We start from the raw sequence: 25,330 nt of genomic DNA, 5'->3' as shown, positions 1-25,330 counted from the left end.
GAATTGGAGTCCACCGAGAATTGTCTGAGCGCCGAGCGGAGTGCGTTGTTTGTCCTGTCGCCAGAGCAACGGGCACAATGAGCGGACAGGGGTCGGGATCAAGCTCTCGGAAAGCGGGTTCCACCGCAAACACCATTGGTTGCTGCATCTTGCTAAGTCCCCCGCCAAAGCCGAGATCCCACTTCTGCCCATCCCATATGTACATCTTCAAGATGTTAATGTTGAATCCAGTTTGAACATTTGGTTGGCGTTGGATAGAACAAACTCCAGATTTTGTGGTTGCATACCACAGTCGAGACAGTCACGAACAGCTATCGAGTCTTCGGACGCGGTCAAGCTCCGCTGAGGGGCATCATCCAGTCACAACCCAACCAGATCCGATCACTCTCCTGGCATCATGGTCCCATTACCACTATTCAAGATTGCGACGTTGTTTGTACGGCACGTCTCCAAATATGGCGCGGTTCGTTCCCTCTCATATCGGACGCTCAGCGGCGCATCCTCCTAATGGCTCCGTCCTTGCAGAATCATATCAAACATCAAGCGCACGAGCACCCCAGATTCCGAGCCTTTGCTGCGCGATATGGCCAGGTGATACACCAGATCAACATGCGTCTATCTGTCGCGCTATTACGGAATCCGGACCTGGAGCAAAGAGCAAAAGAGAAAGCCGAGAAAGCCGAGGCGCCGACGGTGAAAACAGAGGAGCAGGTCAAAAAGGAAGAGGAACTCCGGGCCAAATACGGGACCTTGCCAAAGACGTCGCACCCAGTGAAGGAGGTGCCCAAGAGCGTGTGGAAACGCAAGTTCCGGCCGTTGCCCGAAGCCAAGGCGGTGGATCTTTTCGCCGATGTTATTGGTGATACGTTCATCCTCAGTGTCGCTATTGGCCTGATTGTTTATGAGTATTGGCGGTCTTCACAGAAGCCGGATAAGAACAAGGAGATGATTGAGGAGCTCCAGAAGCGGATGGAAGAGCTTAGGACAAAAGAGGAGGAGCTGGAAGCGGTGGAGAAAAAACAACAGGAACGGGTGGCCATGATTGAGGAGGCGTTGCGGGCATTCAAGGATCCCAAGACGAAACAGCCTCTTTTGCCTACCCCAACAGCCGCAACATGAGAGCACGGAAGCAATGTGGTTGATGTCCCCGATCATCAGCGGTTCAGGGGCACACGCATGCTGGGACTCGAGGCTCTGAGGTGCAGCAACTGAACGTTCCACTGCTGCCTGATTCCTCGTCTGTACAATGCTCTGCCTACCTTAGTTAGGTACTGTACCTGTAAGATTGCGATGTGTGTGAGAGCGGTCGGGCTAAGCAGCCAAACCGGCTTGATAAGGTAGCCGGTTGTAAGTTGGTGAGGAAGGCGCGAGGGACCGCGGATGCGCTGGCTTCAGGCGAACAACCCCCCTCCTGACTGAATCCTGTGGATAGAGAGATACCCTCTTGGATTACTGATATATACCACCCGACGCCTCTCAATCATCATTTCCTGGAGCGCTTAAACGTGATGGAACATCGCGAAGGTATCTCGGCGAATATCGTCTGCTCGAGCTTAAGGCACCGTCCCGCATGGGCGTCGGCCGTGACTCAGCTTCTGGAATCGGACAGAGGACGGTGGTTGGGTACGAGGCTCGGCGAGAACAATGCCTCATATGGCTAACATCGAGACAGAAGCAAGTCTGAGAACCCATGACGTCGCCTTGAGCATAACCGAGGCAGACTCACAAGGCCAAGGCGTTTACCATTCAGAGTACAGCGAACACCCAGTCTTCCGGCTCCTCCTCCTCTCGCCAGAGGATATCAACGACCCGAGAACCCTCCCTCGAGTAGAACAACTCCACTGCCTCGACAATGGGCGCAACGCGGCCCTTATCTTCCTCCTCGATCATGACAAGTCACAGAGTCCAATGCAGCCCTTCATGGAGCTACATTTACAGCAAGTTCTGCCCGTCCATCAAAGGAGCCATCCCACCCACCAAACTCGTAACATGCGCTTACATTACTCTACGTAAATCAGGTTGCCGTCCAACCGCACCCTCCCCATCATACCCTTACTCAACGCAAACGATCTACCCACCACCCTCCGCAGCTTCCAAAGTTCTCTTACGTCCTCCAGAGACATGAGGCAGTGGCCCGTCGACCCCGCGCGGGACCTGCTGCCCTTCTGCAACATCACTTCTTCGCCGCTGTCCAGGTGCTGTGTAGATGCCTTGAGCAAGGGATTCTTTGCCAGTTTTAGGGAGCTGCTGGAGGGGATTGCCACGGAGGAAGGACAGAGTGGCTTGAGAGAAGTGCTTGAGCTCGCGACTGGGAAAGGGAATGGAGAGGTGGACAGGTTAATTGCGTTCTGGAAGCACGAGTTCGCTACGGGGTGAGGGGACTCAGAAGGAGCTGGGGGAGAGGGAAAGGGTTAGGGGTTCGTCCACTCATTGTTCAGACTGCTATGCAGTCGCAGACCACGAGAGTCCGACCGTGCAACGAAAGGGCTGCTGTCGCTGCTCACAAGATTGTAGTTGACGAAGGTAGACGGGTTCGTCATCTGAACGTGATAGCCGTTAACAGCCGTTGCTAAACATGGAAAACGAAGCAAACAATAGCTCCCGAAAGGGTTCTGGACCATGTGAACGACCAATTTCGGGGTGATGTGGTTTGCATATGCAGATACGTATTGAATAATCCGTAGATTTGGGTCAAACAATATAGGACGCCCAATACCTGGAGCTACTGATAATGAGATGGCCTTGAGGGAGTATAGTACCTGGTCCAGCCAACTAATGAATGAACTGTAGAAAGAAGAAGGAATACGAAAAGAAAGAGGGGAGAGAGCGAGTCTAGTACGATGCTAGAGACTTAGATACAGTATACTAGATATAGGGAACATATGTAGGAAGTACATGGAAAAGGATCGTCGGGTCAGGGCTATAGACAGGGCGGTATCATGTAATTTACTGTAGTCCCGCGGGACTAAGCATCATAGCATCATAGATGGTCCCAAAAGGCCATCTCCTCACAAACCACGGGCAATACTTCTCTTGGATCTCTCCGTCGGTAAACAAAACACATTTGCACATCACGAAGGCTCCATCGATAGTGGCAATCGTGGGGAGGCGGATTGGCACCGGCACCGAGCATCTCTCCCTATCCATGCCTTCGGCTCCTTTGGGCTTGGAGAAGGGAGAAGCTCGGGCGTCGGTTGGCGCTGAAAATAGCTCTTGTCCCGCCAAGCCACCTAAGTTCAAGAACTCAGCTTGACCTCGCTTACACTAGATCCTGAGGCTCAACACCAACACTCTCGATACGATCCGCCACAGCGCTAACTCACTTACCGAGACGAGGCGGTTGTGGCAGCTGCCAAGTCACGCCACGGCGCCGAGAAGTGCGGGGTCATCGGCCGCGGCGGTGAAGATTCACGGACCCGGGCAACAGGCCTCATGAAGGAGGAAGGGTGTAAGCCAGCGACGGCTTCGAGCATATGCCACCTTCGATCCCTTGAACACACCGCTATCTGCTTCTAGGGTAGCAGCTGGGCAAGAGAGATAGGGCTTCATAAGTTCATATGGCGTTCGTTTCCCAGCGACCAACAAGAAACCTGCGGTTCTGGAAGCTTATAAGGCCGCCCGCGCATGGTTCGACCTTTCCTTATCTTGTTCGGCCGGCGCCCAGCTAAGACCGTGAAGGTACACACGTAACTTGATCGGAGGGGCCCGGTTCAAGTACTCGCCACGGTCTTCCTACACACGTAAGACACCTTAGAGGAATGTGATGGATAAAAATAGCCCGGCATTCGGATAAGTGATCTGCTTTGCATACTGGTTCCGTGCTTCGCGCCGAGCATGAGAGACAGTGCGAGAGGAGGGTCACGGATGACCCTATTGGGCAAGTGGGTAGCGCATTTGAAAGCTCTGAGTGGCTGGAGATTTCTGACCCTCTGAGAGAACGAACCAATGGCTGACAGAGACCAGCCGCTGGATCGCTCGGTTGTTCCACCAGGTCCTGTGTCTTTTTTCGATCCACCTGAGTTGAGCGCACAGTGGAGGGAGCAAGAGAAGGGGAAATGGTTCGATGCGCATATGCAGGTTTGCGGAGGCTGGAAAGGGGCCGGCCAATGAACAGCATGAGGTGATTCTCAGGCCCGAGATCAAGTGCTGCACAGAATGTTGCAATTGCGACCATCGCTGTCCCGGAAGCTCTGTACATCCGACTGGCCGAGCTTTATTTAACCCGGCACATTGTACGCTGCCTGGTGAACACGGACAGCTTCGACGACAAATTTCTGTTCATTACTTGTCGAGCGCTGGTTGAACATACTGTGTAGAACATCAGAGACGGCCTGTGTCTCGGCCTCAGCTGTCCGATGTCCGCCTCCAAGCTAAGACATGTACACTTGGCCCATGCCCGTGCACGTCACTCAGCGACCTGTCATTGTGCATACCATGGGGAATAACACTGCTACTTACCAAGGAATCAATGAGTTCAAGAACGGGTCTGCTGGACAAAGTTCAAATTGTCGGCCGATATCCAACTTTTGAACATGACAAAGGCATTGTGGGGCGACCGATGTCAAAAGCAGGTGGGTCCTTGTCTAATAAGCTTATTGGCCCAGCCTTCTCAAACAGCTTCTGCTTCAGCAGGCCGCCAGATGACCGGGACCCGGTCTCAGAGTTGAGATGAGGCAAAGCCCGGGGTAAAAACGTCGGAGGCTGCGACGTCTATGGAGGAAAGGTCCATGCCTGATCTGCCAGGAAATCTTTTTGGTGCATCGCGAGATTTTGTGATGGGAGCAGGAGTAACGTTGGGTACCTACTACAGTACAATTCCCAAGGCACACGCCTGCCCTAGCACGTGGCTAGCCCGTACCCGGTAGTGTAGTCATTCGTCGCCTCGCATTTCTTTGTTTGCAGTGTCCGAACAATAGCTGCTCCGATAGTGCCGGTCACTTTCATCCAATCAAGCCGGTATACACTTGTAGCCGGGCTGGGCAGCAGGAAGAGCGCACACTGTCACTTGATGCTATTGAAGCGTAGAGGGGCTACCGGCCGATATCGTGGACCTCAACCCCACCTGTGTCTTGGCGGGGTATGCAAGCAACCCCGGCTCCAAACGCAGTGACGGAGCGGTTCGACTTCTCATTGGCTCAACCTGCACTATAGCCGCCCTCGGCACATCCAATCACACCAGACAAGGGCCTCGCCCAGCCCAGCGCTCTTTTTTCCATCCCCCTCGCAACGGACCACATCTGTCGTGCTCACTGATCGCAACCGCCTCATTGGCAATGGCTCAGGTTGTGGGAGGGTATTCTCATCTGCGCTGCATGCTCTCTGGGCTTCTCCTAGCGAAGAATCAAACAGAGGGAATTGAGCAGAAATGACGAAAAACACAGAGCAAGCTGGAACGAGGCAGGCTTCAAATACCTAGCCTGGCTGTACTGCCTGCGCTTCGAGCGAGCTCGCCCTCACCTATGACGGCCTGTGGAAATGGCCAGATTGGGTTCTGCCCATCCACAGCCTAGCTGTCACCGAGGCTTGAGGTGACGCAGGTTTTTAGGGGCCCTGTTTTGCGAGCCGCCCCTTGCCTACAGCAGCTTTCCGGCATCGACTGCTACCATGCGAAGACTGGCTGGCAGTCGCTTGCACAGAGACGCACACAGCGGCCTCGGCGTGGCTGGTTTTGCTCATGAGACACCGCATGGTTCCATATTCCGTTCTTCTCTGCCGAGGAAACCTTTTGTCGTCTCTTCTATCCCATCTCTCCTCGCAACCCAAAATAAGGTTGTAGTTGTCTTGTCACTCCCCACACCCCTCCCCCCGGGTGTCCGAAAGTTCCACGGGAACTCCACTTTTGACTTACACGCCCCATGCATCGTCCCCCTCTCCGGCCCGTTCTTGTGTTGAACAGACCCTGTCACTTCTTAAACTCGCCAGGTCCCGAATCTCTGTCAATCAAGCATCCGTCCATGCTTTACATACCGTCTCAGAACACCCCTTTCAACTAAAACCTCCCCCTTGGTAACCACGAGCTTGTCTGATCTCCATCGCCACTCAATGCGACGGCCTACCCGGCCGTTGACAGACGAGACACCCCACCGCAGTACGAGCCAAGCCTGCTTCATCTGATTCAGATCCTCGTCCATCTCCGGCATACCCATGGCCGCATAGGCCTCGAATCCCCAGAAACGGACTTCTGGATCCTGGAAACCCATCAGCGTCGCTCGAATGCCCGCTGTAGAAATCGATCAAGTCATCCGAACTTGGATCTCATACGAACAGCTACCAGCATCTTGCTTGGCATCCGAGACACAGACACCCCACTGGCAACCCATCTGACACACGAGCCTCCGGGTGCCGGTGCAAGCCCTGCAGGGCGAGTGCCCTACTCCCGTCTGCCGCCTGGGATCGTCATACCCCGGCCGAGGCGAGGGACCCAATATCAGTCCATCATCGCCCCGCCGGCCGTGGGTGTTTCGGGCCTCCTCCGCCTCTTCGCTTCCTCTCTTTCCTGGCCGCCGCTGGTCGATAGCCCTCTTTGACATCGACAACTCGCAGGTCCGGTACCTTGCCTTCCCTTCATTCATCAACCTATTACGCTGTATTATTCTTTAGTTACGGCCGCCACATCTTCACTTCGACGTCTTGGGAAACGTTCCGGCTAAGAGAAAAGCACCCGGGTTGCATTCTGGACCGACGAAAAGTATCAGCGTGTTTGTGGACACGGCAAGAGACAGGGACTTGTGGACATCTTGGGATCTCGGGAGGGAAAGACTGGGACCGCAGAATTCGACCTCCGCTTGGTAGCTGGAAACAATGGGAAAGCTGATCAAAAACCATTGGGCGAGGCTCATCATCATGGCGGCAGCAACGTGTAGGTTACCCGGGGCTGGTGCATGTACGGGGGGTGGGAATGTTAAGTCGCGGGAATGCTAACAGAGATTTGTAGACCAAATAGCCGCTGCTGTGGAAGGGTACTTTTGGCCCAAGATATTCTGGGACTTCCTCACCAAGACGCTGGATCCGGCAGTCAAACCAATACCGATCCTCCAAACGATCAATCTCATATGCGGCATCGTCCTCCTTGCCTGGGAGTGGCCGCTGAGTTTCCTCGCCGGGTCCAGCTTTCACCGCAGCCTCGAAGCTCGCCTTGCTGTTCTGCCGCTTACCGCCCTCTCCGCAGCGCTCATGTACCAAGCTACAAATGCCGCCATCTACCAGGTGATAGGGTTGGGAGTGTACTTCTGGGCATACAGTGAAGGAGAGGTATGTCTCGCTTCTCGTCTGGCTCGGTTAGGAATGGTACTGACTTTGATGATTTAGATGATCTGTGCGAAGCCCTGGACATTACCGCAACGGGCACCACGCGGCTCTCGTGTCTAGTTAGCGGCTGTGCACAATTCTTCCCCTGTGCATATACCCGTCGTGTGAATACTCGCCGCCAAAAACCCCGTTCCTCACTCTCACGGTCTTGCCACCCCTCGTCGGCCCACCGTCCTGGGACGCCTCATACGACACCACGAGACCGCCAATTAAGAATCAAACCGTTACGTTCCGGGACGTTGCAAGAGGTGGGAAGTTGGTTTGGACTGAGAAGAGGAGAGGGGACTACCGTACATATGGCACTGAACCAGCGGAGATACACGTTCCCAATTTTCGAATCACGATCGAATTCGTACATCTTTTTTTTCCTTCACTTTCTACTTCATATTTGACTCATATATACCATGTTTTGTTTTCAGATCTCAGCATGACTACATCTCACACGGCGTCACTGCGGAGAGCAGGGGATAGGCGTGGAGGGCATAGGCGGAAAGCATGGCGAGTATGGCGAGCATGACATTGCATGTAACTATTACTTGGAAGGGATATTGGAGGAAGCCGTTACGGAAATGGCGACCATGAAGACTAGGGAGGCACTCTGCCTGCTTGATGGAGACGTCCATGATCAGAAGGGGGTCAGGTGACGGGAATGGGAATGTTTGATGGTCCCTGCGCCCACAAACTGGGGTAGAGAGGCAGTGGTATACCCCCAAGCAGCAGAACCTCGAAGCAAGCGACATATTGTGGTAGTGTAGTCCGCAGCTTGGAGCTTCTGGACAGATGAAAATTCCATTGAAGGCATTCCCCCTGACACTCTTTGACCGTGACCCAAAATATCCACAGCCAAGCGCCACCGCTGTTTTCTAGCCCAGGGGCGAAACCGCTATGAAACACATCACCATTCGACACAATACAGTAATTGGCTCGAGCGTCCGTATTAATAGGCTTGCTATACCATTCCCTGACCAGTGGCCATCATGTCATCTCATACAACCCCGTCAAGTTTGTCCTCCGGGTCTGAAGAATTCTAGATCCGCAATGACTCGTGTAAAGCATGGATCTCGCCATCAGACGGCCAGGAACAATCCTAACTCGGGATATGCACGATCAACTTTTGTACGTAGGTATGAACGCTGTGCTTTTGAAGCCAACCATGTCCGGCTGCAAAAGATGCTGTTCGTACGCATCAGATGCGGATAGGGTCACAGTGAGACATGCCATCGGACATCGTGCTCGGGGACTCGGATTATCAGAAGTCCGTCGGTCACCTTGACGGCGAGATTGGACGGCTCATGTTACACGGTGGAACAAGTTCAACGCGAAAATGTGGTGGATTCATTTCCCTGCCTGCGACGCTCCAAGGCTAAAATCGCTTGCGACAAGACGATAGATCGATGATCAAGGTACGCCCTGAACTGACCCCGATATCGTACACATATGCACCCCTCCCGTCACCTCTGTGAATATGAGTCCAGCCCTCCTTCGGGGTCTTCGCCCACCATGACAGTCCGTGGCACGAAACATCGGTTCCACTTAACGGCCGATGAACTCGCCGTTGGAGTCGTTTCTCCGGCCTTGACGCTCGGCGAACTGCAAAATATCGTCAGCCTGAGTTCGTTTGCCTGATGATGCCTCTCTGAGGAAGCTGTGACAAGTTGTGTGCATCCGCGTCGTCCTACCGCGACAGCCGCCGGCTGGAGTACATTGTTGGCGTCGCAGCTGCTGTGCCTCACCTCGGGCCACAAATGAAGCCCGCGGGATCTGATCTCACTCGCCCCGTGGACACAGACGCGGGAAGCCACCTCGCCCAAAGCGGCCGGCGAAGGCCAGATGCGGTGAGGCTCAGCAACCACAGGCCGTTTCGCGAGCCGCCCAGCCGCCGGGGAAGCGTCATGCCCAACTAGAGTGGCCAAAGCTCACCTCACCCGGGGGCGGGAGTGGGCGGCACAGCAGGTGTAACACCATCATTTTGTGGCCGGCGGCTGGCGGGGTAGGAACGCCAGGAATTTGCAACGCAGAAGGGAACAGAAACAGAAACAAAACAAAATTGAGAACGGATGACAGTCCATACCTCGAACTCTTGCAGGTTGCCCTTCTCCAGAACCTTCAGCACCACCTCCTCGTCCTTGGATGTGCCGAACTCGTTCTCGAGCACTGCTTTCGACGCGCCGTCGAGCATTCCCTGGGCTCCGTGCCTAAACGATTCCCAAGCCTTGTCAGCATGCTGTCGATACATTTATTCCCCTCACTTAACAGTGCCATTGCGTCATATCCCTCACTTCTGGGTTCCCCCGCATTGCACTGCTATCCCAGCTGGGGAAGGAGGAAGATGATTGTGGGGAAAAAAGGAAAAGAAGAAGGGGGACAGAAGCACTCACTTGTTGGTGGTAAACACCTTGAACGACGACACCACCTGCGCCAACGGCACCGACTTGTCGCTCAGCCACTTCTGATAGTCCTCGGTGCTGTCGATGAAGACGACGAAGTCTTCGTCCTTGCCCTTGTAGTGGACCTTGACATGGTCGACGTCTCCGCGGGCCATCTTGTCTGTCTTACGGTCGAATAGTAGTAGGAGTATTGGTACTGTTTGGGATTTTGAGTAGGTCGAGATCGGTTGCTACTATGTACCGATTGTGTTGTGGAAGGGTAGATTAGAAGAGTATCGGATCCCGCGTAAGTCGGAAGATGCGATTTGGAATGTGGTCTCGCTTGTAGTTCGGTGGAAAATGATGAACTGAATGAGAAATCCTTGCAAATAATCGTCTTTCTCAAGTTTTTGTAAATGCTGTTGGCAGTGTCGTGTGCTCTTTGCTCCTGCCGTCGTCTGATAAATACCTACTAGGTTGAGTCTGCGGGTTGGAAGCAGGAGCGGAGTGACGTCATACTTCACTTACACCAAGGCGCTGCATGGAGACCCGGAACTCCACTTACAACGTCGAGCACCAAACCATATGGTTTGGTCTCTCGAATGCGTAAGAATTGCCCAGCCGCTATGGAATTTTAATTTACGCTGGATTGTATGTAGTCGAGCCCTTCACCAGCTGTCATATAATTCCCACGTAGCATATTACTACTGACCAGCAGACCGAGGTGATTGGGCGCCACTCCTGTTCTTAGCTATTCAGACAGGCCCACGGAGCAATCCATACCCACCCACACGTCATGTCCAACATCCGGTATTCTTGCAGCTACAGCCAACCCTGGCTTTGTCACGCAACAGAGTCCTGCTGGTTGCGGAGGATTCCGATCGAGATCCAACGTTGATCACAGCCGCTGTAGGCGGCTGCAGCGGCACTACCATAAATGCCTTGTAGCCCAATGCCTCCATGGTACGTGGTGAATCCTCGGTTGAAAGCAGGCCGTATGGCCCCGCCAGAAAGGCCAAGTAGAAGAACGAGGTGATTAATAGAATCATATATGATGCTCTTTAAGCCCTGTCAACAGTGAATGTGTTGCTCTTGTCTCGGGTTACCGAAACCAGCTGCGGATTCCCTGGACAACCACGTCCCGCTGCCTTACTCCGGCCTTGGTAGACCTGCCTGGGAGCTTATGTGATAGAGGCGATGACTTCCACTTTCCCGAGGCGCGGAAGTCCGTTTGGCAACCGGGCTCTTCTTGATTCGAGTGCCGACAGGTCGTGGGCGAGCGGCTGTTCTCCGAAGACTGGCGCAATGTAGACACGGCTGAGGCGCATGTGGTTGCGTCCTTCCCAATCTCATCTGGGGTGGAGGCGGGAGCTGAGGCTCCTTGACTCTCCGTTTTGGACTGGTCGTCCTTATTTGATGTCTGTTGCGGCTCCATGTCGGATGCCGGGCTGGCACACTGCTCTGTCTCGTCAACAATGGCCGAGGCCGCTGGAAGAACACGGTATCCTTCCAATTGCGTCGTCTTGATTGCCATTGTGCACCCATCCTCGCTCACTGGGCTTGCTTCCCCATCAGAGCGCCCACTAACATCTTCCTTTTGTTGCACGCTAGCGAAACTCGCGGACCGTCTGCCGAAGCTGCCTGCCAAGTTGCTGGTAAAGCCTCCGCTCAACCTCCGCATCATCGACGACGCGGATGCCCGGACGAGGTGCTCGCCCTTGGATCGGACTGTCATTCCAGGGAACGGTAATACGTCTCGGGTCCAGACATCGGATAAGAGAGCTTCCACTCGAGCTCTTTCGGCGCGCGAAGGGGCCAGGACCGGTATCCGGCTGTTCGTCGTTAGAAGCGACTGCGACCTGTTTATCCGGGAGGCCGGGCCAGAAGGTGCAGACGCCTTTTCGGCGCTTGTGTTCTTCAAAATGACCTGGCACAGTGGCGATCTGGGCCCAATTGTAGTCGCTCGATGTATCGATACTGCCCTGGCAGCGGTTCCTGTGATGCCGGTTAACGGCCTACACCTTGAAAATTGACAAGCTTCAGCACGTACCTGGCTTTCTGAAGACAGTCCCCAGAGCCGTGATGTTCAGGAAGAGGAAAGTGAGGTTTTCCAATTGCGCCTGGCCTTGGCCACTGGAATTGGCTGCTTCCTGGGTGTTGCTGAGCCGCGTACGCCACTCCAGCTCCTCCCTCGAGGAGCATGCCGTCAGAATCATCTCGTACAGCTGGCGGTCATATAGAAACACGATTTTCCAAGAGTGAGGGGCTGTGTGACATTGAAGTCCTGTACTTCACCGTCAGCAGCCACGAGGAAGAGCCGAAGACAAGGATCATACCTCGCCCATTGTCGACTTCTTCCACCTTGATATCAGCCAGTGCGATATAAGCCTGGATTGTGTAAATCTGGTCGTTTTTGCCAGTGGTCGCAAGGCAGATCCACTCTCGGTATAAAAGGGCGATCATGTACTGCCCCTTCACGCCCTCTTTGGTCTGCCAGCAGACATGGAGAGCACCGCAGAGTCGGATGGGCCCAAACGCCCGGATGCGGTTCTTCGAGACTGCGCCAAGCTGCTGTTCTTGGGTTAGTTCTGCATGGAGCTGGAAGGAGGTCAGCGAGCCAGTCTTACATCGCTTGGAAACACGAGCCGATCCTGAAGGATCCAAGTCTTCTCCAGAACGGACTTGGTGCGAGAGTCGTTTGTAGCTCTGTTTATCTCGGCGGTGACCTCGCGCAGTCTGCTGAGGGTATCTTCAATTTCCATGTGCGAATAGGGACAGTCGATTACAGGTGTGTGCTTCAGCAACTCCGAGAGTAGCAGTGGATATTTGCAGACACGCTGGATCGGCTTTATGGGTTTAGTCACGCCTCACATTCCAGATCGGGAGACGCCTTACCTTCATAAGAAGATCGGCGATGGTGAGGCTCTTCCTCGCTTGGCCGTCCTGGCTGTCGGCGGAACCCAAAGACGAAGCCAAAATCTCGAGGCCTTTCTGGTAGGACGGCCAACCCGGTATCGCTCGATGCGCCGCCAAGACATCTTTTGTCAATAACTCATACTTTGCGCCATACTCCTCATAGATGAAGAAACGGTTCATCTACAGGTCGGCGGAGTTGTTGTCAGTAAGATCCAGAGCACAGTCCTTTGACTGAGACAAGGAGCATCTCCGCTTACCCTTTTCAAAAAGACCCTTGCAGCGTCGGCCGCCGTCTCAGGCTCTGCACCAACGTCTGGGATGTCCCAAGAGCGTGGAATTTGGTTTCTATCCTCACGTACTGTATCCAGGCTTCGCCACCTTCGATGCGTGTACGTTGACGAGTCCGTTCTGGTCTGTTGGATGGAGAGACTCGGGGAGCTGTACTCCGAGCGGGCTAGGGCCCTGTGTAGCTCTCCAAGGATTTCCTCATGGAGCTCGACAATGTCAGTGAGGTTCCAGTTGACAGATGATCTCAAGCCAGCTGGAGATGCTGGTAGAGACGCGAGGATAGTAACATAGACCTGCGATTTGGTCAGACTCAAGAACATCACCACCAATACCTAAGGGAGACCTCACGTTTATCAGAAACCGTAAGTCCCCGATATAACCCTCCTCTGTACGAACCAGCTCCTCCAGGATGCGCCGTCTCTGCAAAGACCGCTCCACAACGGCCGGATCAACGCGTGCTTGCCTTTCCGGATAAGAGCTATCTTCAGAACCTCTTCTCACAGAGACAGAAGCCATGCTGCTGCAATCCGTTCTCTGGCCGCGTGCGGATCGACCCCCGGGTTTCCCAGAGCGTGTTAACACGCTAACGCCGGCCATGGATACGCTGATGCTTTTGGCCGCCGTGACGAAGCCAAAGGACGAGTCCGAGGAAGAATATCTACCGTGGGAGGACACCCTGGATACCGCATGCCCGTCCCCCGTCTCGAGGAGCCACTGCGAGATATTGCTGTCGTATCCCGCGATTCCCTTGCGCCGTAATGCCCTTTTGTGCAGCGTTTTGATCCATTTCTGGAACGGTTTAGCCGGACCAGCTCCCGGTTGGCAATGGCAGTGGTTGTCTCGCGCGTCGAAGCCATCTGTACGCTCCAGCTCACGCTCCGCCTCCAGATGCATACTTAGGATGCTCTCTAAGGCAAGTCTATCCCCGTCGACGGCTTCCGGAACCCCCGCTTCTCCATCGCCCACAGCGCTGGTGTCGTCCGTCGCATCTTCGAGCTCTTTCAGACCATGGACTGGATTGCACGACGAGGAGCTCGTGAGAATAGACCTAGGATCGGCAACCTCGAGATGCATTCTGCACAGTCGCTCCAGAAAGGGAACAAAAGTGGACCTGTTGCGACAAACATAACGAGCAGGGGGCCTGCCAGCTGATTCAGCGCAAGATAGAGAGACTATTGAGCCCGAAAAGATACAGGTAGGATAGATAAGGTCCTAGAGGTAGAGCATGAGATGACCTGTGTCGAATCCAGCAAGTTTGCGAGCACAAGAAATGCAGAGAGAGGGGGAACGACAAGAAGTGACAAGAAAGGTAGGCAGAGGGCAGGCCTGACGGTCAGGTCAGGTCATGTAAGTGGGAAAGAACAGCTCCCGTCATCGACCCCCGGGTCTTCGGTGCTCCTTGGGGCCACTGCCCTAAGATATTATACGCAGACGATCGAAGCCGCGATCGGTTGGCCCACACGGTGCCGTGCAAATGTCCGGTGCATTTGATGCACCCAGCTATCGAAGTAGGTACTACTACCTATACTGGGTTCCTGACCTAAGGTAACGGAGACGGTCGGGTTGGCAACAGCACGCTGGTGGAAGGGCGGACTTGATTGGAGCGGTGTCCGGACTGCCAGCGTCCAGACTGCCACGATGGTTCCCAGCCACGTTTCTCATCCGACTGGTCTCCGTCGCATTTGGGCACCATCCATGACGACGGAGGCGGAAGGAGTAAACAACACGATTTGCTGGTGGAGCGCTGAGCGGTAGTACAAGGCTTCGTGATTATGCAACAACTGGTCTAGGCTCAGTGGGCTGCCGTGCTCCGGCCACTTCTGATCTCATGATGAAAGGGTTTTCTTTGTCTCTGCCTTGAATAGCATCGCAAAACTGTTATTTCCGGATGGCTTATGTAATTAGAGGCCGATAATCACCGAGAATGTCAGGCTGGCATATCAGCGGGCAAGGTACGTAATTTGAAGCCAGACTCATCGGAGAATTTGAAGATCTGAAATACGGATAATCGGGCGGTGAATTGAGCGAGTGTGATGGTGCGGGAACGGAATGCAACCTCCTGCCTGAGGCACCTCAAACCCCTCTTATTGGTCGAGAGCTGTCCCGCCAACTCTAAAGCTACCCCGCGCCTCCCAGGCCGGCCTACTTTGAACGCGTCATATGTGGCAGAACGCCTTCGGAAACTTCATTTTCGCCAGTCCAATCTAGGCCTGGATCGGACTACCGGCTACCGCGCATGTGTCGAAATCCAAAGACCATGATACCATGAGCCAGTTCTAGTCTAAATGGGCTTGCGGCTACAACCATGAGCAACCTCCACGCGCCCACGGTCCCTTCGGGACCGACAACAGCGCGCATCGCAAATGGAAATGCAACCCAGCTCTCCATCGCCGAACTCCAACGGAAGAAGGATATCATTGAAGGGGAGCTCAAGGCACTTGGTGGTGTGCTCGATTCGGTCTGTCTTGACTGGCTGGCGAGAGGGGGCAGGGGCACCGTGCTAACAAGCAGCCGCAGCACGGTGTTGACATGAACACCAACCTTCTTACCCCCGATGGATTCCCACGAGCCGACCTAGATGTGGCACAAAGTATGGTGGAAAGAATTGCCGACTGACCTGGAGGGCGAAGCTGACCGGCGCAGTACGGACAACGAGAGCAAGAATCATCCACCTCCGGAATGACTGGAAGGATCTGATGGCCGTGATCGAAAAGCGACTGCATGAGCACTTTGCCAGTCTGGATGACGACGACAATGAAGAACCCGTCGCTCCCGCAAACGCGAACATTCCGCTTCCGGCAGACTCAATACCCGAGACGCTGGACCAGCCTTTTGCCAAGGTCAATACGGTGGTGGACAATAGCCCGGCCGCGACCGCGGGTCTTAAGCCCGGTGATCTAATTCGAAATTTCGGCTATGTCAACCACGAAAACCATGATGGTCTCAAGAAGGTGGCCGAGTGTGTCCAAGGCAACGAAGGGGTAAGGCGCCGCCAAACTGTGTCATGTAAGAGAATCCCCTATCCTGACAGTGTCGCAGCAAAACATCCTCGTCAAGGTCTCTCGAAGCAGCGGAGGTGCAAGACCGCAGGAACTCCGGTTAACGTTGACGCCGCGACGTAACTGGGGCGGCCGGGGAATGCTCGGGTGCCATATCTTGCCACTGTGAAACCGAGTTGTTTGATGTTGGGAGGTTGGTTGGGCTCGCAGGGCCCTTGGGCCATGATCGGGGGACCTGAAGCTGGTCCCACCGCAGCCCAAGCGAAGTCCTTGGGGCTGCACATTCGAGAATCAGGCATCTCCGCGAGAGATCCTGGAAGAAATCGCAATATGGAGGTAACAGGCTCGATGCTCCCGTCTGCCATCGGCACCAGCAAGCTTCCATGACCGATGGCCTGACCAATTGGCAAGCGGTTGGGGGGGCTTCTAATCAGGGCAGAACTATGGTCATCGCATCCGCAAAGATTTCGAAAGTCCTTGGGAAATGACCATTGCAAGATATAAAATTGAATGAATGGATGATTTCTGTCACGGTTGCAGGGGCACGTGCTGTCAAAAGACGGTGAAAGTAGAATCTTCCATTATATTATGGTTTCCTAAGTACCTTAGATAAGAAGGGCACCTTGTAAGCTAGAGGTAAGGCAGTATGCACGGACCACAAATGTCACGTGTGTTTATCACCCCGCCGCCCAACGAGTTTTTCGCCAAAGCGGCTGTGGTTCCAAGCAACAGCCTCTTGAAAACAACATCATTCCTCGGGCGCCACTCATTCTTGCAACCCGACTAGCACTACCTCTTTCCACGACCTCATCGTAATTGAACAGTGCGTGCCCCTCTCACCATCCAGTCGCAATTATCCCAGCGATTCTGCCTCTCAACATCTACAAGAACCCCTCCTTTGCCTCGAGAGCTAACGTGGGCTGCACAGGTCCACTTCCTCTCTTCTCACTTAATCGACACACATCACACACAATGGCGGAGGCTCCCCAGGTCCCGACCTTCAAACTAGTCCTTGTTGGCGATGGTGGTACCGGCAAGGTAAGCTCGCGATGATCGCCGCCGAGCCCTTTATCAGGACAGTCATCCCTGCGCCGGCTATGGAGTATTAAAGAGGCATCGAACGAGCCCAACCCGTTACTGACAACTCTCCCGGGCAGACGACCTTCGTCAAGCGTCACTTGACTGGCGAGTTTGAGAAGAAATACATGGCCACCTTGGGTGTGGAGGTGCACCCTCTCGGCTTCACCACCGTAAGTTTAGCTTGCTGACTACGCGACCAGGCGCGTGGATATCGATGGCGCTAACAAGCTCTGTAGAACTTCGGTCAGATTCAGTTCGACGTATGGGACACTGCGGGTCAGGAGAAGTTCGGCGGTCTCCGTGATGGCTACTACATCAACGGCCAGTGCGGAATCATCATGTTCGATGTCACATCGCGCATCACTTACAAGAACGTCCCCAACTGGCACCGTATGTATCCACCAGAAGAACAGCAGGGTTATGGGTGACGGCGCTAATGCTGCTACCAGGTGATCTCACCCGCGTTTGCGAGAACATTCCCATCGTTCTCTGCGGTAACAAGGTCGATGTCAAGGAGCGGAAGGTGAAGGCCAAGACCATCACCTTCCACCGGAAAAAAAACCTCCAGTACTACGACATTTCGGCCAAGTCGAATTATAACTTCGAGAAGCCTTTCCTGTGGCTCGCCCGCAAGCTCGTTGGCAACGCTGCTCTGGTATGTGGGACCTTTAAACCGGCCTTGTCTGTACGGGCTTCCAAGACTAATAACACATCCAGGAATTCGTCGCTGCACCTGCGTTGGCTCCTGCTGAGGTGCAGGTTGACCAGAACCTGCTAGCCCAGTATGAGGCGGAGATCCAGGCTGCGGCCGCTGAGCCTCTCCCCGATGATGATGACGATCTTTGAGCGGCTTCGAACCCGGCAGCTCGGTTGAGCATGTTGAGAGTGGCTCAGGACTGTTAATGCCCGTTACGAAAGGATCAGACGCATCTGCCGACCAACGCACAAATGGCAATACCGGCATTTGGGAGGGGCTCGGTGGGAGGGAACATGTATTTGGAGGGTTGGGAAGTCGTCGATTTGGGATTCTGGCTGGGAAGTTAGGGCGCGGCGGCCAATATCTTTTTTCGGCTTGATTTGATCCCGAGCCGATTTAACCAGACACGCAAGCTAGATCTGAACAACATTGCTGCATAAATTGCGGCGGCTAGGTAGAGATCAATAGAGACGTCAGTCTCGCGAGCCCGCTTCCTTTTCCCTTGCTCAGGCCGGCGACGGAAGTCACCCCGCGCTCATTGTCAATACTACTCCGTAGTACGGAGTACTTTGGGCTTCAGCCCGGCTCAGGCGGTGAGGCCCCGCTGTGGGGGCGCAAGCATCATGACATCAAGTGCGACGATGCTGTGCAGCCGGCCCTGTTGTGCTTTGTCAGCTTAACCTGGAAAATAATAAATGGCTGGGCGAGTGTGGTGCCGCCGTTCCGCGCTGCGGCCTTCTATTGCCTTCTTCAGCTTGTCGCTGGTGGTTTCCGTCCATAGAACCGAGGCATGTGCTTAGGATCTCAGGTTAAGAAAAGGGAACGGGAAATATGGGAGCTGCTCGATGTGGTAGCCATTGGCAAGTGTTTAGGTGTCTGGGGAACTGGTAATCCGTAGGTAGGTAGGTACCTTAGTAGTAGTTGTCACAGGATGGATGCACGAGTTGCTGCCATGGACTATCTCACCAAGGGAAAATACAGAGTACAAAGAAGGACCCGAGACCATGGAAAGAAGAACAGCGCGGGTATTACTGTACGGTGTATATATAAGGTATATATAATAGATGGTTATATATATATTGCAAAAATTACGCGATGCAGACTCGTATTGCAACCCCCAAAGGCTCCACTCCAGTCCGTCTCCCAAGTGAAATACCATCGACTATCAATCATTAACGAAGATTGAAGGAGAGAAGGACCTCCCAGTGATATAACCAATTTTCCCACTCTCCCTTCATTCATCCTCCCTAGCACAACCACACCCCCCAACGCCCAATTTAAATACCCGGGGTAGAGAAGTCGGGATACTGCGGCCAGTTGCCGAGCTGCGCCGGATCGCCGCCGATGCGCACGTACACGCCCACGGCGGGGATGCCGCCGTCGAGCACAAAGAACTGGTACCAGCCGGGCGGGGCGATGTTGGCGTTGGGCGGGGCGTCGACGGTGCAGGCGGTGCCGGTGCACGAGACGCGGGGCAGGAGGGTGCGGGCTCCCATGGAGTTGCCGTGGGTGGAGGCGACGGAGCCGAGCAGCGAGACGGAGATGGCGCCGTTGCGCGGGGCGGCGCCGAGGGTGAAGGCGATGTTCTTCTGGTCGTAGGCCCAGTCGCGGTTGGTGAGCGTGAAGGTCGGGCGCGGCTTGCCGCTGAGCAGGTAGGGCGGTACGAAGACCTCGACGCGGTACTCCTGCGGGTTGACGCCGTCCTGCGGGTCCGAGCCCGAGATCAGCACGCGGCCGTCGAGCAGCGTGATGGCCTCGCTGTGGTACATGCGCGCGATGGTGGTGTTGGCGGCCACGGTGATGCGGTGGCCGACGGGCTTGGCCGGGTCGTACAGCAGCGCGTTGCGGTTGGGGCCGACGCCGAGCCCGAAGCCGGCCACGCCGTGGAGCGCGCCGTTGGCGATCAGGTAGGTGCCGTCGGGCAGCGGCGCCATGCACGTCATGACGCGGAACGACGGCATGCGCTCGATCACCCAGGTCGGGTTGGCCGCCTCAGGCTCGATGCTGACGCAGTTGTCGATGGCGTTGCCGGGGCCCTCGGTCGACCCGCCGCAGATCAGGATGCCGAGCGGGTCCGAGTAGGGGTATTTCTGCGGCAGCAGCACGGCCGTGCCCTCGAGCGGGTACGTGCGGCCGCCCTTGTCGTCGTTGACGGCGCCCGGCGCGTTCGGGAGCACCTTGGTGGTGCCGAAGGTCGCCGCGTCCAGGATCCGCGCCTCGTTCCAGTACTGCACGAAGATGCCGCCGCCCGGCAGCACGCAGATGAATGGATACAGGTTGTTGGGGTGCGTGCGGTCCAGCCACTCCATGTACAGCGGCGGCGTGCCCGTGTACGGCAGCACCTCGATCGACGGCGTGGCCGCGTCGTTGGACCCGATCGAGCCGCCAATGACCATGATGGAGCCGTTGGCCATGATCATGGTGCTCGGGTACCAGCGCCCGGCCTGCAGGTGCAGCTCGTTGACGTTCTCCTCCCAGTCGTGTGTGTCGCCGGGCCAGTACAGGCGCGTGCCGTACGTCGCGTCGCCGGCCCAGCCGCCGACGTTGAGCTGGCGCCCGGCCTTGTCGGGCAGCGTCACGCCGGCCGCGCAGAAGACGTCCGTCTTGATGTGCAGCGTGCGGAACTGCAGCGTGTTGGGATCCAGCTCGTACGCGCCCGTCTCGTTGCCCGGGCCCGTCGCGCCCTTAGAGATGAACGAGACCTTGCCGTGGATGGTCTCCTGCGTGATGAGCGGAATGTTGACGCCGTCGACCAGGAACTCGTACTTGCCGGCGCGGTAGTCCTGCGGGAAGTCCCACGAGTACAGGGGCGCGCCGGTCCAGAAGTACGTGGTCAGCCGGCTGCCGCCGCCGCAGATGGCCGTCTCGTTGCCGGCGCAGACGACGTTGCACTCCGACTCGGGCCGGAAGGTAGCGCCGCGCGTGGCGATGTTGGCCGGGTCGCCGCAGTAGCACTCCTGCCCGTACTCGAGACCGGCAGCGTGGTAGCCGAACTGGGCACACCGGTCCAGGCACATCTTGGGCGTCATGACGTTCGGGTAGTGGAGCTGCCAGAAGAAGGTGCGCTGGTCATCGATGTTGTCCTCGACGCAGCCCTGGTACTCCCAGCCGTCCAGGCCGTCTGTCTGCGGAGCCGGGGGAGCGTATTCCTGCGGAACGCCGTTGGAAACAATGCTCAGCCGGTCGCCGGCGCCGCACTTTTGAGTCGGGTCGCCGGGGCAAGTGTTGCTGCAATCCGACTCGGCCGTCTTCTCGCCGCCGTTGTAGATGGCGTTACCGCAGAAGCACTGGACCGAGTACTCGGTGCCGGAGATGCTGTAGCCGGCCGCAGCGCAGGCATTGGCGCAGACCGCAGGCGAGTTGTTCTGGCTGTCGGGGATCTGGTACGGAAGGATGCGGCCCTGCTTTCCGTCGATCCAGCAGCCCTGGTAGGCCCATCCGGCAGGGAGGCCGGTAATGACCGGGGGCGGAGAAGAGGTCGACGGCCCACCCGGCGCGGTGCTCGTCGAGGTCGCCGTCGGGTCGTACTGCCCCTGGTAGTTGTACACGTTGAGGCGGCTAGGGCCACCGCAGAACTCGGTGCTGTTGCCGTTGCAGGTCATGGAGCAGCCGCTGGAGGCGGGGGCGCCGCCGTTCGCGATGGTGTTGCCGCAGTCTGCTCTCATGTCAGTTCAAGGCGACCTACACACAAGGCACAAGTGACACCCGCTTACAGCACTCTCCGCCGTACTCGACGCCGGCAAGGATATAGTTCGCCGCTCGGCAGGCGGCAGTGCACTTGGCAACCGTCATCTGGCTGCCGTCGATGCCGCCGGCACCGTAGGTAAGCGCACGACCAGTCGTTCCCTCGGCGTAGCACCCCATGTGGACATAGTCGTTGACACCGGGGTTGGCTTGGGGCCCGACGACGGCGGTTGTGTGGAAAAGCGAGAGCTTGCTTCCCGCTCCGCAGGGCTGGCTGGCGTCTCCCGAGCAAGCCATGTTGCACTCCGAGTCGGCGAGCTTCTCGGTCCCCGAAGCGAGGTTGCTGCCGCAGTAGCATTCGACCGAGTACTCGGTGCCGCCATACGGGAAGCCCTTGGACTCGCAATAGGCCAGGCAGGCCTCAATCGTCATGTTCGCGCCATCCGCGTACGAGGCGGCACTCAGCGTCCTGCCGGGCACATCGGTGTAGCACCCCTGATACTCCCAGCTGCCCGGAAGTGTTGTTGGCACGGAGAGTTGTGCCAACGAGAGCGGAACCTGCGGCGTGGTCAGCCAAAGACTATCCCATATATTCCAAATATCCCCAGGATCGTCAACACGGGGGCAGCTCTTCTCACCGAGGACAGGAGAAGGGAAGAAAACAACGTCTTGGTTGGTGAGGCCTTCATGGTGGCGAAGACTTGTGCGTCCCTTGGGCTGGACGACGCCAACACCACAGATAGGACGAGTCACGACGGGACAAACGAGCGTCAGGGTCGGAGTAAGCCAGAGACCAGAGAGAAGCGAAGGAAACCCGGGGGGTGTTGGCAGGTGAAGATATACATAGTACACAGAATGTACACCCACACAGGCACACACGCTCTCCGGTACCGAGTCGGCCGCATCTTGCCGAGTCTGTGAAGTGTCCAGGGACTCCCTTTGCTTGGGAACGGGGGGTGCCGACAGTGGACAGGGGTGGCCCCGCCGAACTATCAGCCCCAAGCCACCTGAGCAGAACGGCCTGGACAAATGGACAAGCGAGAAGGGTGGGACAAAGTTGCCCATCTTGGACAGCAAGGCGTCCAAGCCCCTCCAAGCTCGCAGGGGGTTGTGCTCCGTAGGGCCACCGAGGGGTCCTGCACCACCACAATTCGGGCCCAAGTTCCAACACATGCAGAGAAGGGTAGTAGTATACTGTGTATACATGCCGTCAGTTCACCTGCATACCACTGCGGACGCAGTATATAATGCCTCCTAGTCGGCGACTGTCGTACCTCCCAAATCGGCCTCTTCTTGACAGACTCGCGACGTTGTCTTCGGAATCTCCGGCTTGCACGTCGTCCGGGTGAGTTTAAGAGCTCGAAACCGCGCGCCAATGGGAAATGATGTGGCTTGCTGTTACGTCGCTAGTACCTAGTAAGGCCGGTACCCGTAGGGTGCCCGTGCGTGGATGCAGGAACAAGTGGTCCTTCCACCACATCACCACATCTCGACCTACATCGCTTCTCTTCATGAACATCTTGCATCCCGACCAGGCTGCCGCAGGAGTTGGCTCGCAACCCGGCCCGTCACCGCGGCGAGCTGGGAGAGACTTGGTGAAAGGACGGCCGAATGTCTCGACAGAGGGTAGGAGCCGCTGCGGAGACGATCTGCCAAGATATAAGCCAAGATTCGGCCCTGTCTCGCTCTCATAGCCCAGTCCAGGCAGAGTCGGGAACGGCGGGCCAATGCGGGTTCGCGAGCAGGACATGGCCGCATTGGATGGACGTGACACCGCGCCAAGTGGCTGCTGCAGCAGTCATGGTCAATACGAGAAGGCATTTTTTTTTCTCCCACAAGAAAAAGAAATCTCTCACCGTTGAGGTTTCCCCGGACCGAGCACGGACTCCCGGTCGGCCAGCTGTAGCAGTGCACTACACACGTGTCCCTGGCCCGGGCGACTCCTTCCTCATTGTTGGCGCCAAACAAGTTGAGTGAGTGCCGGTGCAGTGGAAAGATTCCCTCTACGTTAACAGTGTTGACAGGGCAAGTTGATCAGGGCACCCACGACCATTGGATTTGGTGGATGAGTTAGGCGCACTGAATCAGCTGAGGGAATCCACCGAGCGAACCCCCTTGCACCAGATCCACTAGCACAGTTCAAGGACCAGCAACCTAAGATAACAAACAGCTTGATGAGAGCTAAAAACAGCTGCTATCGCAGTACGGAGGATCACTGGAGCTATACCGTCGTCATTGGTGGAGCATAGTAGAAAGACTTCGCACCCCGAGGCGCTGAGATGACTGGTAAGGGAAAGCGTGGCATTGAACCCACCATTGTGCCTGCCTCCAGAGCGCCTTCGCGAGTTCCAGCAACATCAAGAGCCAAAAGCGCTATTCTGCAACCTGGTAGTCAAATGTTACCTTGCAGATTCCAGGTTGGGAAGCGATCGTGGAATGCAGTGCGAAGATGCCCGTCATAGTGATGGTTTAACATCTAGTGATACACTGTACTCTGTATGCACTCCACGTGGTCTTGTAGTACGTATTCCGTACCATGCCGGATGATGGATCAAAGTCGGGTACTAACCATCGCCGTCCACAATGTAATACCTAGACCAGAAAGTTCTTCGCAGCACTCCCTATTGGAGAGAGAAGCACACCCCCTTGGCTGCAACATGTGAACTCGTATCTGCCTGACCCCCGCCAACTACTGCAAGGTATTTGCTTACTATCGATCTGAAGCGGCCCAACGACAGGTGCAACTGAGCTTGTACAAGACACACCTGCTGTGCGCTCTCCCAGCAGACATGGCACTATTGAAGAAGAGGCGCACCTTGGCTTTTGTAGACCAAGGGAACGCAGGGCTGGGCGCCAACAAAGAAGCTTCCATAGAAGCAGAAAAGGGGCCCGACTGGTTGACTCGGACATCACAAGCAAAAGTCTAGGTAGGTGAATGATGAATCTCTTCGGGTCTGACGTGCCGTGTATTGTACAACACGGGAAAAAAAAAGTTGGGGAAAATCCTCACATGCATGGCAAACCCCACAACGATGCTGCTGCAATGCTACGCTTCTACCACCTTGGCCCTATCAGCCTAGTGGTGAAATCGTCCGATAGCCGCATCTTCGCATCTTCCGGTGATGAGCCATCAATGCTCGAGGTCGCTCTTCAGCCGCATTGACAAGTCCGAATCTTGGCCCCAGTCAAGTGTCTCTTCGCCATCACCTACAGGGAGGTTAGGTGCCTAGGTACCTTAGATACGTACAAGTACATACTACCTTAGTTACTTGCTGTATAAGTTGGGACGACGTGTAATTTCACGCAGTTCCAATGGGTACGGTGGGTAAATCGGAAACATTGTAACGTTACCGTTCGACCCGAGCACGTGCCGAACCTCTAGGCATTGTAGCCCGCTCCAACCCTGACCCGCTTACCGGTTGCGAATCGGTCTGACGAAATTGCTAGTAGTATCCGTATCGCCTTCGGAGTTCGAACCATAATAAGTTATGTATATGTCTGAACAGTCAGTACCGTACCTACCACCCAAATGCAGTCTACGCAGGACCTTCGGCTGGTCTTCCTCACCCCATCCAAATGCCAAAAAGAACGACTCTGCTGCTTGCACAACTTCCATCAGCAGATTCTCCTGCCGCCATCAGCCGACGGAGAGCTGAGCTTTTGAGGGGTAACACTCAATATATGTGTCGTTGGGGCGCTGCAATGATACAGTAGCATTTCGATGCGGGCGCCAACGCCTGTGAAAGCTCGTCGGTGGTTGAGGTCGGGTTGGCTTTGTTGGACAGCGCGAGTTGCTCTCATCTCATCCCAGACTGCCGGAAATTGGTAGGCGGCAGTTCCGGCGTTAGCAATGTCTTGTCTCAATCTACAGCTTCGGTGTGAACCTGCGGCGAGCCTGGAGAATAGGGGCGTTTCTCAACAGCCACATTCCAGGTTGGCTGCAGAAGGGGGCAATCTCCTTCAGGACGCCACCAAAAGGACTTTGATGAACA

At 55.7% G+C, this 25,330-nt stretch overlaps 8 protein-coding genes across 8 annotated transcripts; 5 read left to right on the top strand and 3 right to left on the bottom strand.

Annotated features, from left to right (window-relative positions):
• Positions 1–397: 397 nt before the first annotated feature.
• On the top strand, positions 398–1,119 carry B0T15DRAFT_385507 (optic atrophy 3-like protein; the record flags this gene model as incomplete). The annotated part of the gene is made up of 2 exons (XM_062864282.1): positions 398–463; positions 526–1,119. The coding sequence occupies 2 exons, from the start codon at positions 398–400 to the stop codon at positions 1,117–1,119; spliced, it is 660 nt and encodes a 219-aa protein (XP_062725878.1).
• A 195-nt stretch (positions 1,120–1,314) lies between these two features.
• B0T15DRAFT_24361 (uncharacterized protein) lies at positions 1,315–2,681 on the top strand. The gene is made up of 3 exons (XM_062863097.1): positions 1,315–1,623; positions 1,673–1,937; positions 2,019–2,681. The coding sequence occupies exons 1-3, from the start codon at positions 1,509–1,511 to the stop codon at positions 2,374–2,376; spliced, it is 738 nt and encodes a 245-aa protein (XP_062725877.1). The 5' UTR covers positions 1,315–1,508; the 3' UTR covers positions 2,377–2,681.
• A 4,006-nt stretch (positions 2,682–6,687) lies between these two features.
• Positions 6,688–7,554, top strand: B0T15DRAFT_24333 (uncharacterized protein). Its single transcript, XM_062863096.1, has 3 exons — positions 6,688–6,859; positions 6,935–7,251; positions 7,309–7,554. Exons 1-3 carry the CDS (start codon positions 6,802–6,804, stop codon positions 7,366–7,368), a joined length of 435 nt encoding a protein of 144 aa, XP_062725876.1. The 5' UTR covers positions 6,688–6,801; the 3' UTR covers positions 7,369–7,554.
• An 803-nt stretch (positions 7,555–8,357) lies between these two features.
• B0T15DRAFT_517375 (ribosome maturation protein) lies at positions 8,358–10,262 on the bottom strand. Its single transcript, XM_062868311.1, has 3 exons — positions 9,687–10,262; positions 9,380–9,503; positions 8,358–8,898 (listed from the first exon to the last, which is right to left on the bottom strand). The coding sequence occupies exons 1-3, from the start codon at positions 9,848–9,850 to the stop codon at positions 8,842–8,844; spliced, it is 345 nt and encodes a 114-aa protein (XP_062725875.1). The 5' UTR covers positions 9,851–10,262; the 3' UTR covers positions 8,358–8,841.
• A 514-nt stretch (positions 10,263–10,776) lies between these two features.
• On the bottom strand, positions 10,777–13,772 carry B0T15DRAFT_481585 (uncharacterized protein; the record flags this gene model as incomplete). The annotated part of the gene is made up of 8 exons (XM_062866036.1): positions 10,777–11,196; positions 11,263–11,669; positions 11,725–11,958; positions 12,011–12,245; positions 12,302–12,520; positions 12,570–12,770; positions 12,848–13,171; positions 13,227–13,772. 8 exons carry the CDS (start codon positions 13,770–13,772, stop codon positions 10,777–10,779), a joined length of 2,586 nt encoding a protein of 861 aa, XP_062725874.1.
• Positions 13,773–15,039: 1,267 nt separating this feature from the next.
• B0T15DRAFT_517373 (uncharacterized protein) lies at positions 15,040–16,533 on the top strand. The gene is made up of 4 exons (XM_062868310.1): positions 15,040–15,336; positions 15,396–15,468; positions 15,522–15,859; positions 15,918–16,533. Exons 1-4 carry the CDS (start codon positions 15,184–15,186, stop codon positions 16,044–16,046), a joined length of 693 nt encoding a protein of 230 aa, XP_062725873.1. The 5' UTR covers positions 15,040–15,183; the 3' UTR covers positions 16,047–16,533.
• Positions 16,534–16,540: 7 nt separating this feature from the next.
• Positions 16,541–17,947, top strand: B0T15DRAFT_517369 (putative GSP1-GTP-binding protein of the ras superfamily). The gene is made up of 5 exons (XM_062868309.1): positions 16,541–16,915; positions 17,035–17,127; positions 17,194–17,347; positions 17,407–17,612; positions 17,675–17,947. The coding sequence occupies exons 1-5, from the start codon at positions 16,850–16,852 to the stop codon at positions 17,801–17,803; spliced, it is 648 nt and encodes a 215-aa protein (XP_062725872.1). The 5' UTR covers positions 16,541–16,849; the 3' UTR covers positions 17,804–17,947.
• Positions 17,948–18,931: 984 nt separating this feature from the next.
• Positions 18,932–22,403, bottom strand: B0T15DRAFT_387675 (glyoxal oxidase like protein; the record flags this gene model as incomplete). Its single annotated transcript, XM_062864400.1, has 2 exons — positions 18,932–21,309; positions 21,368–22,403. 2 exons carry the CDS (start codon positions 22,401–22,403, stop codon positions 18,932–18,934), a joined length of 3,414 nt encoding a protein of 1,137 aa, XP_062725871.1.
• Positions 22,404–25,330: the final 2,927 nt, after the last annotated feature.

The sequence above is a fragment of the Chaetomium strumarium genome (genome assembly GCF_033439665.1).
Source record: "Chaetomium strumarium strain CBS 333.67 chromosome Unknown B0T15scaffold_1, whole genome shotgun sequence".
In the NCBI taxonomy this organism is placed as follows: Eukaryota; Fungi; Ascomycota; class Sordariomycetes; order Sordariales; family Chaetomiaceae; genus Chaetomium; species Chaetomium strumarium.
The sequence above is the reverse complement of the archived record's forward strand: the minus strand, read 5'-3'. Positions and strand labels throughout refer to the sequence as shown.

Coding starts and splice junctions, on each gene's coding strand:
- B0T15DRAFT_24361 (XM_062863097.1), top strand. CDS start 1,509: ATGGAACATCGCGAAGGTATCTCGGCGAATATCGTCTGCTCGAGCTTA. Junction 1,624..1,672: donor GGACAGAGGACGGTGGTTGG/GTACGAGGCTCG, acceptor ACATCGAGACAG/AAGCAAGTCTGAGAACCCAT. Junction 1,938..2,018: donor TTCATGGAGCTACATTTACA/GCAAGTTCTGCC, acceptor TACGTAAATCAG/GTTGCCGTCCAACCGCACCC.
- B0T15DRAFT_24333 (XM_062863096.1), top strand. CDS start 6,802: ATGGGAAAGCTGATCAAAAACCATTGGGCGAGGCTCATCATCATGGCG. Junction 6,860..6,934: donor CATCATGGCGGCAGCAACGT/GTAGGTTACCCG, acceptor AGAGATTTGTAG/ACCAAATAGCCGCTGCTGTG. Junction 7,252..7,308: donor GGGCATACAGTGAAGGAGAG/GTATGTCTCGCT, acceptor TTGATGATTTAG/ATGATCTGTGCGAAGCCCTG.
- B0T15DRAFT_517375 (XM_062868311.1), bottom strand. CDS start 9,850: ATGGCCCGCGGAGACGTCGACCATGTCAAGGTCCACTACAAGGGCAAG. Junction 9,504..9,686: donor AAGGTGTTTACCACCAACAA/GTGAGTGCTTCT, acceptor GGAATCGTTTAG/GCACGGAGCCCAGGGAATGC. Junction 8,899..9,379: donor GCAACCTGCAAGAGTTCGAG/GTATGGACTGTC, acceptor GATATTTTGCAG/TTCGCCGAGCGTCAAGGCCG.
- B0T15DRAFT_517373 (XM_062868310.1), top strand. CDS start 15,184: ATGAGCAACCTCCACGCGCCCACGGTCCCTTCGGGACCGACAACAGCG. Junction 15,469..15,521: donor CGACCTAGATGTGGCACAAA/GTATGGTGGAAA, acceptor TGACCGGCGCAG/TACGGACAACGAGAGCAAGA. Junction 15,860..15,917: donor GTGTCCAAGGCAACGAAGGG/GTAAGGCGCCGC, acceptor ACAGTGTCGCAG/CAAAACATCCTCGTCAAGGT.
- B0T15DRAFT_517369 (XM_062868309.1), top strand. CDS start 16,850: ATGGCGGAGGCTCCCCAGGTCCCGACCTTCAAACTAGTCCTTGTTGGC. Junction 16,916..17,034: donor GCGATGGTGGTACCGGCAAG/GTAAGCTCGCGA, acceptor TCTCCCGGGCAG/ACGACCTTCGTCAAGCGTCA. Junction 17,613..17,674: donor TCGTTGGCAACGCTGCTCTG/GTATGTGGGACC, acceptor TAACACATCCAG/GAATTCGTCGCTGCACCTGC.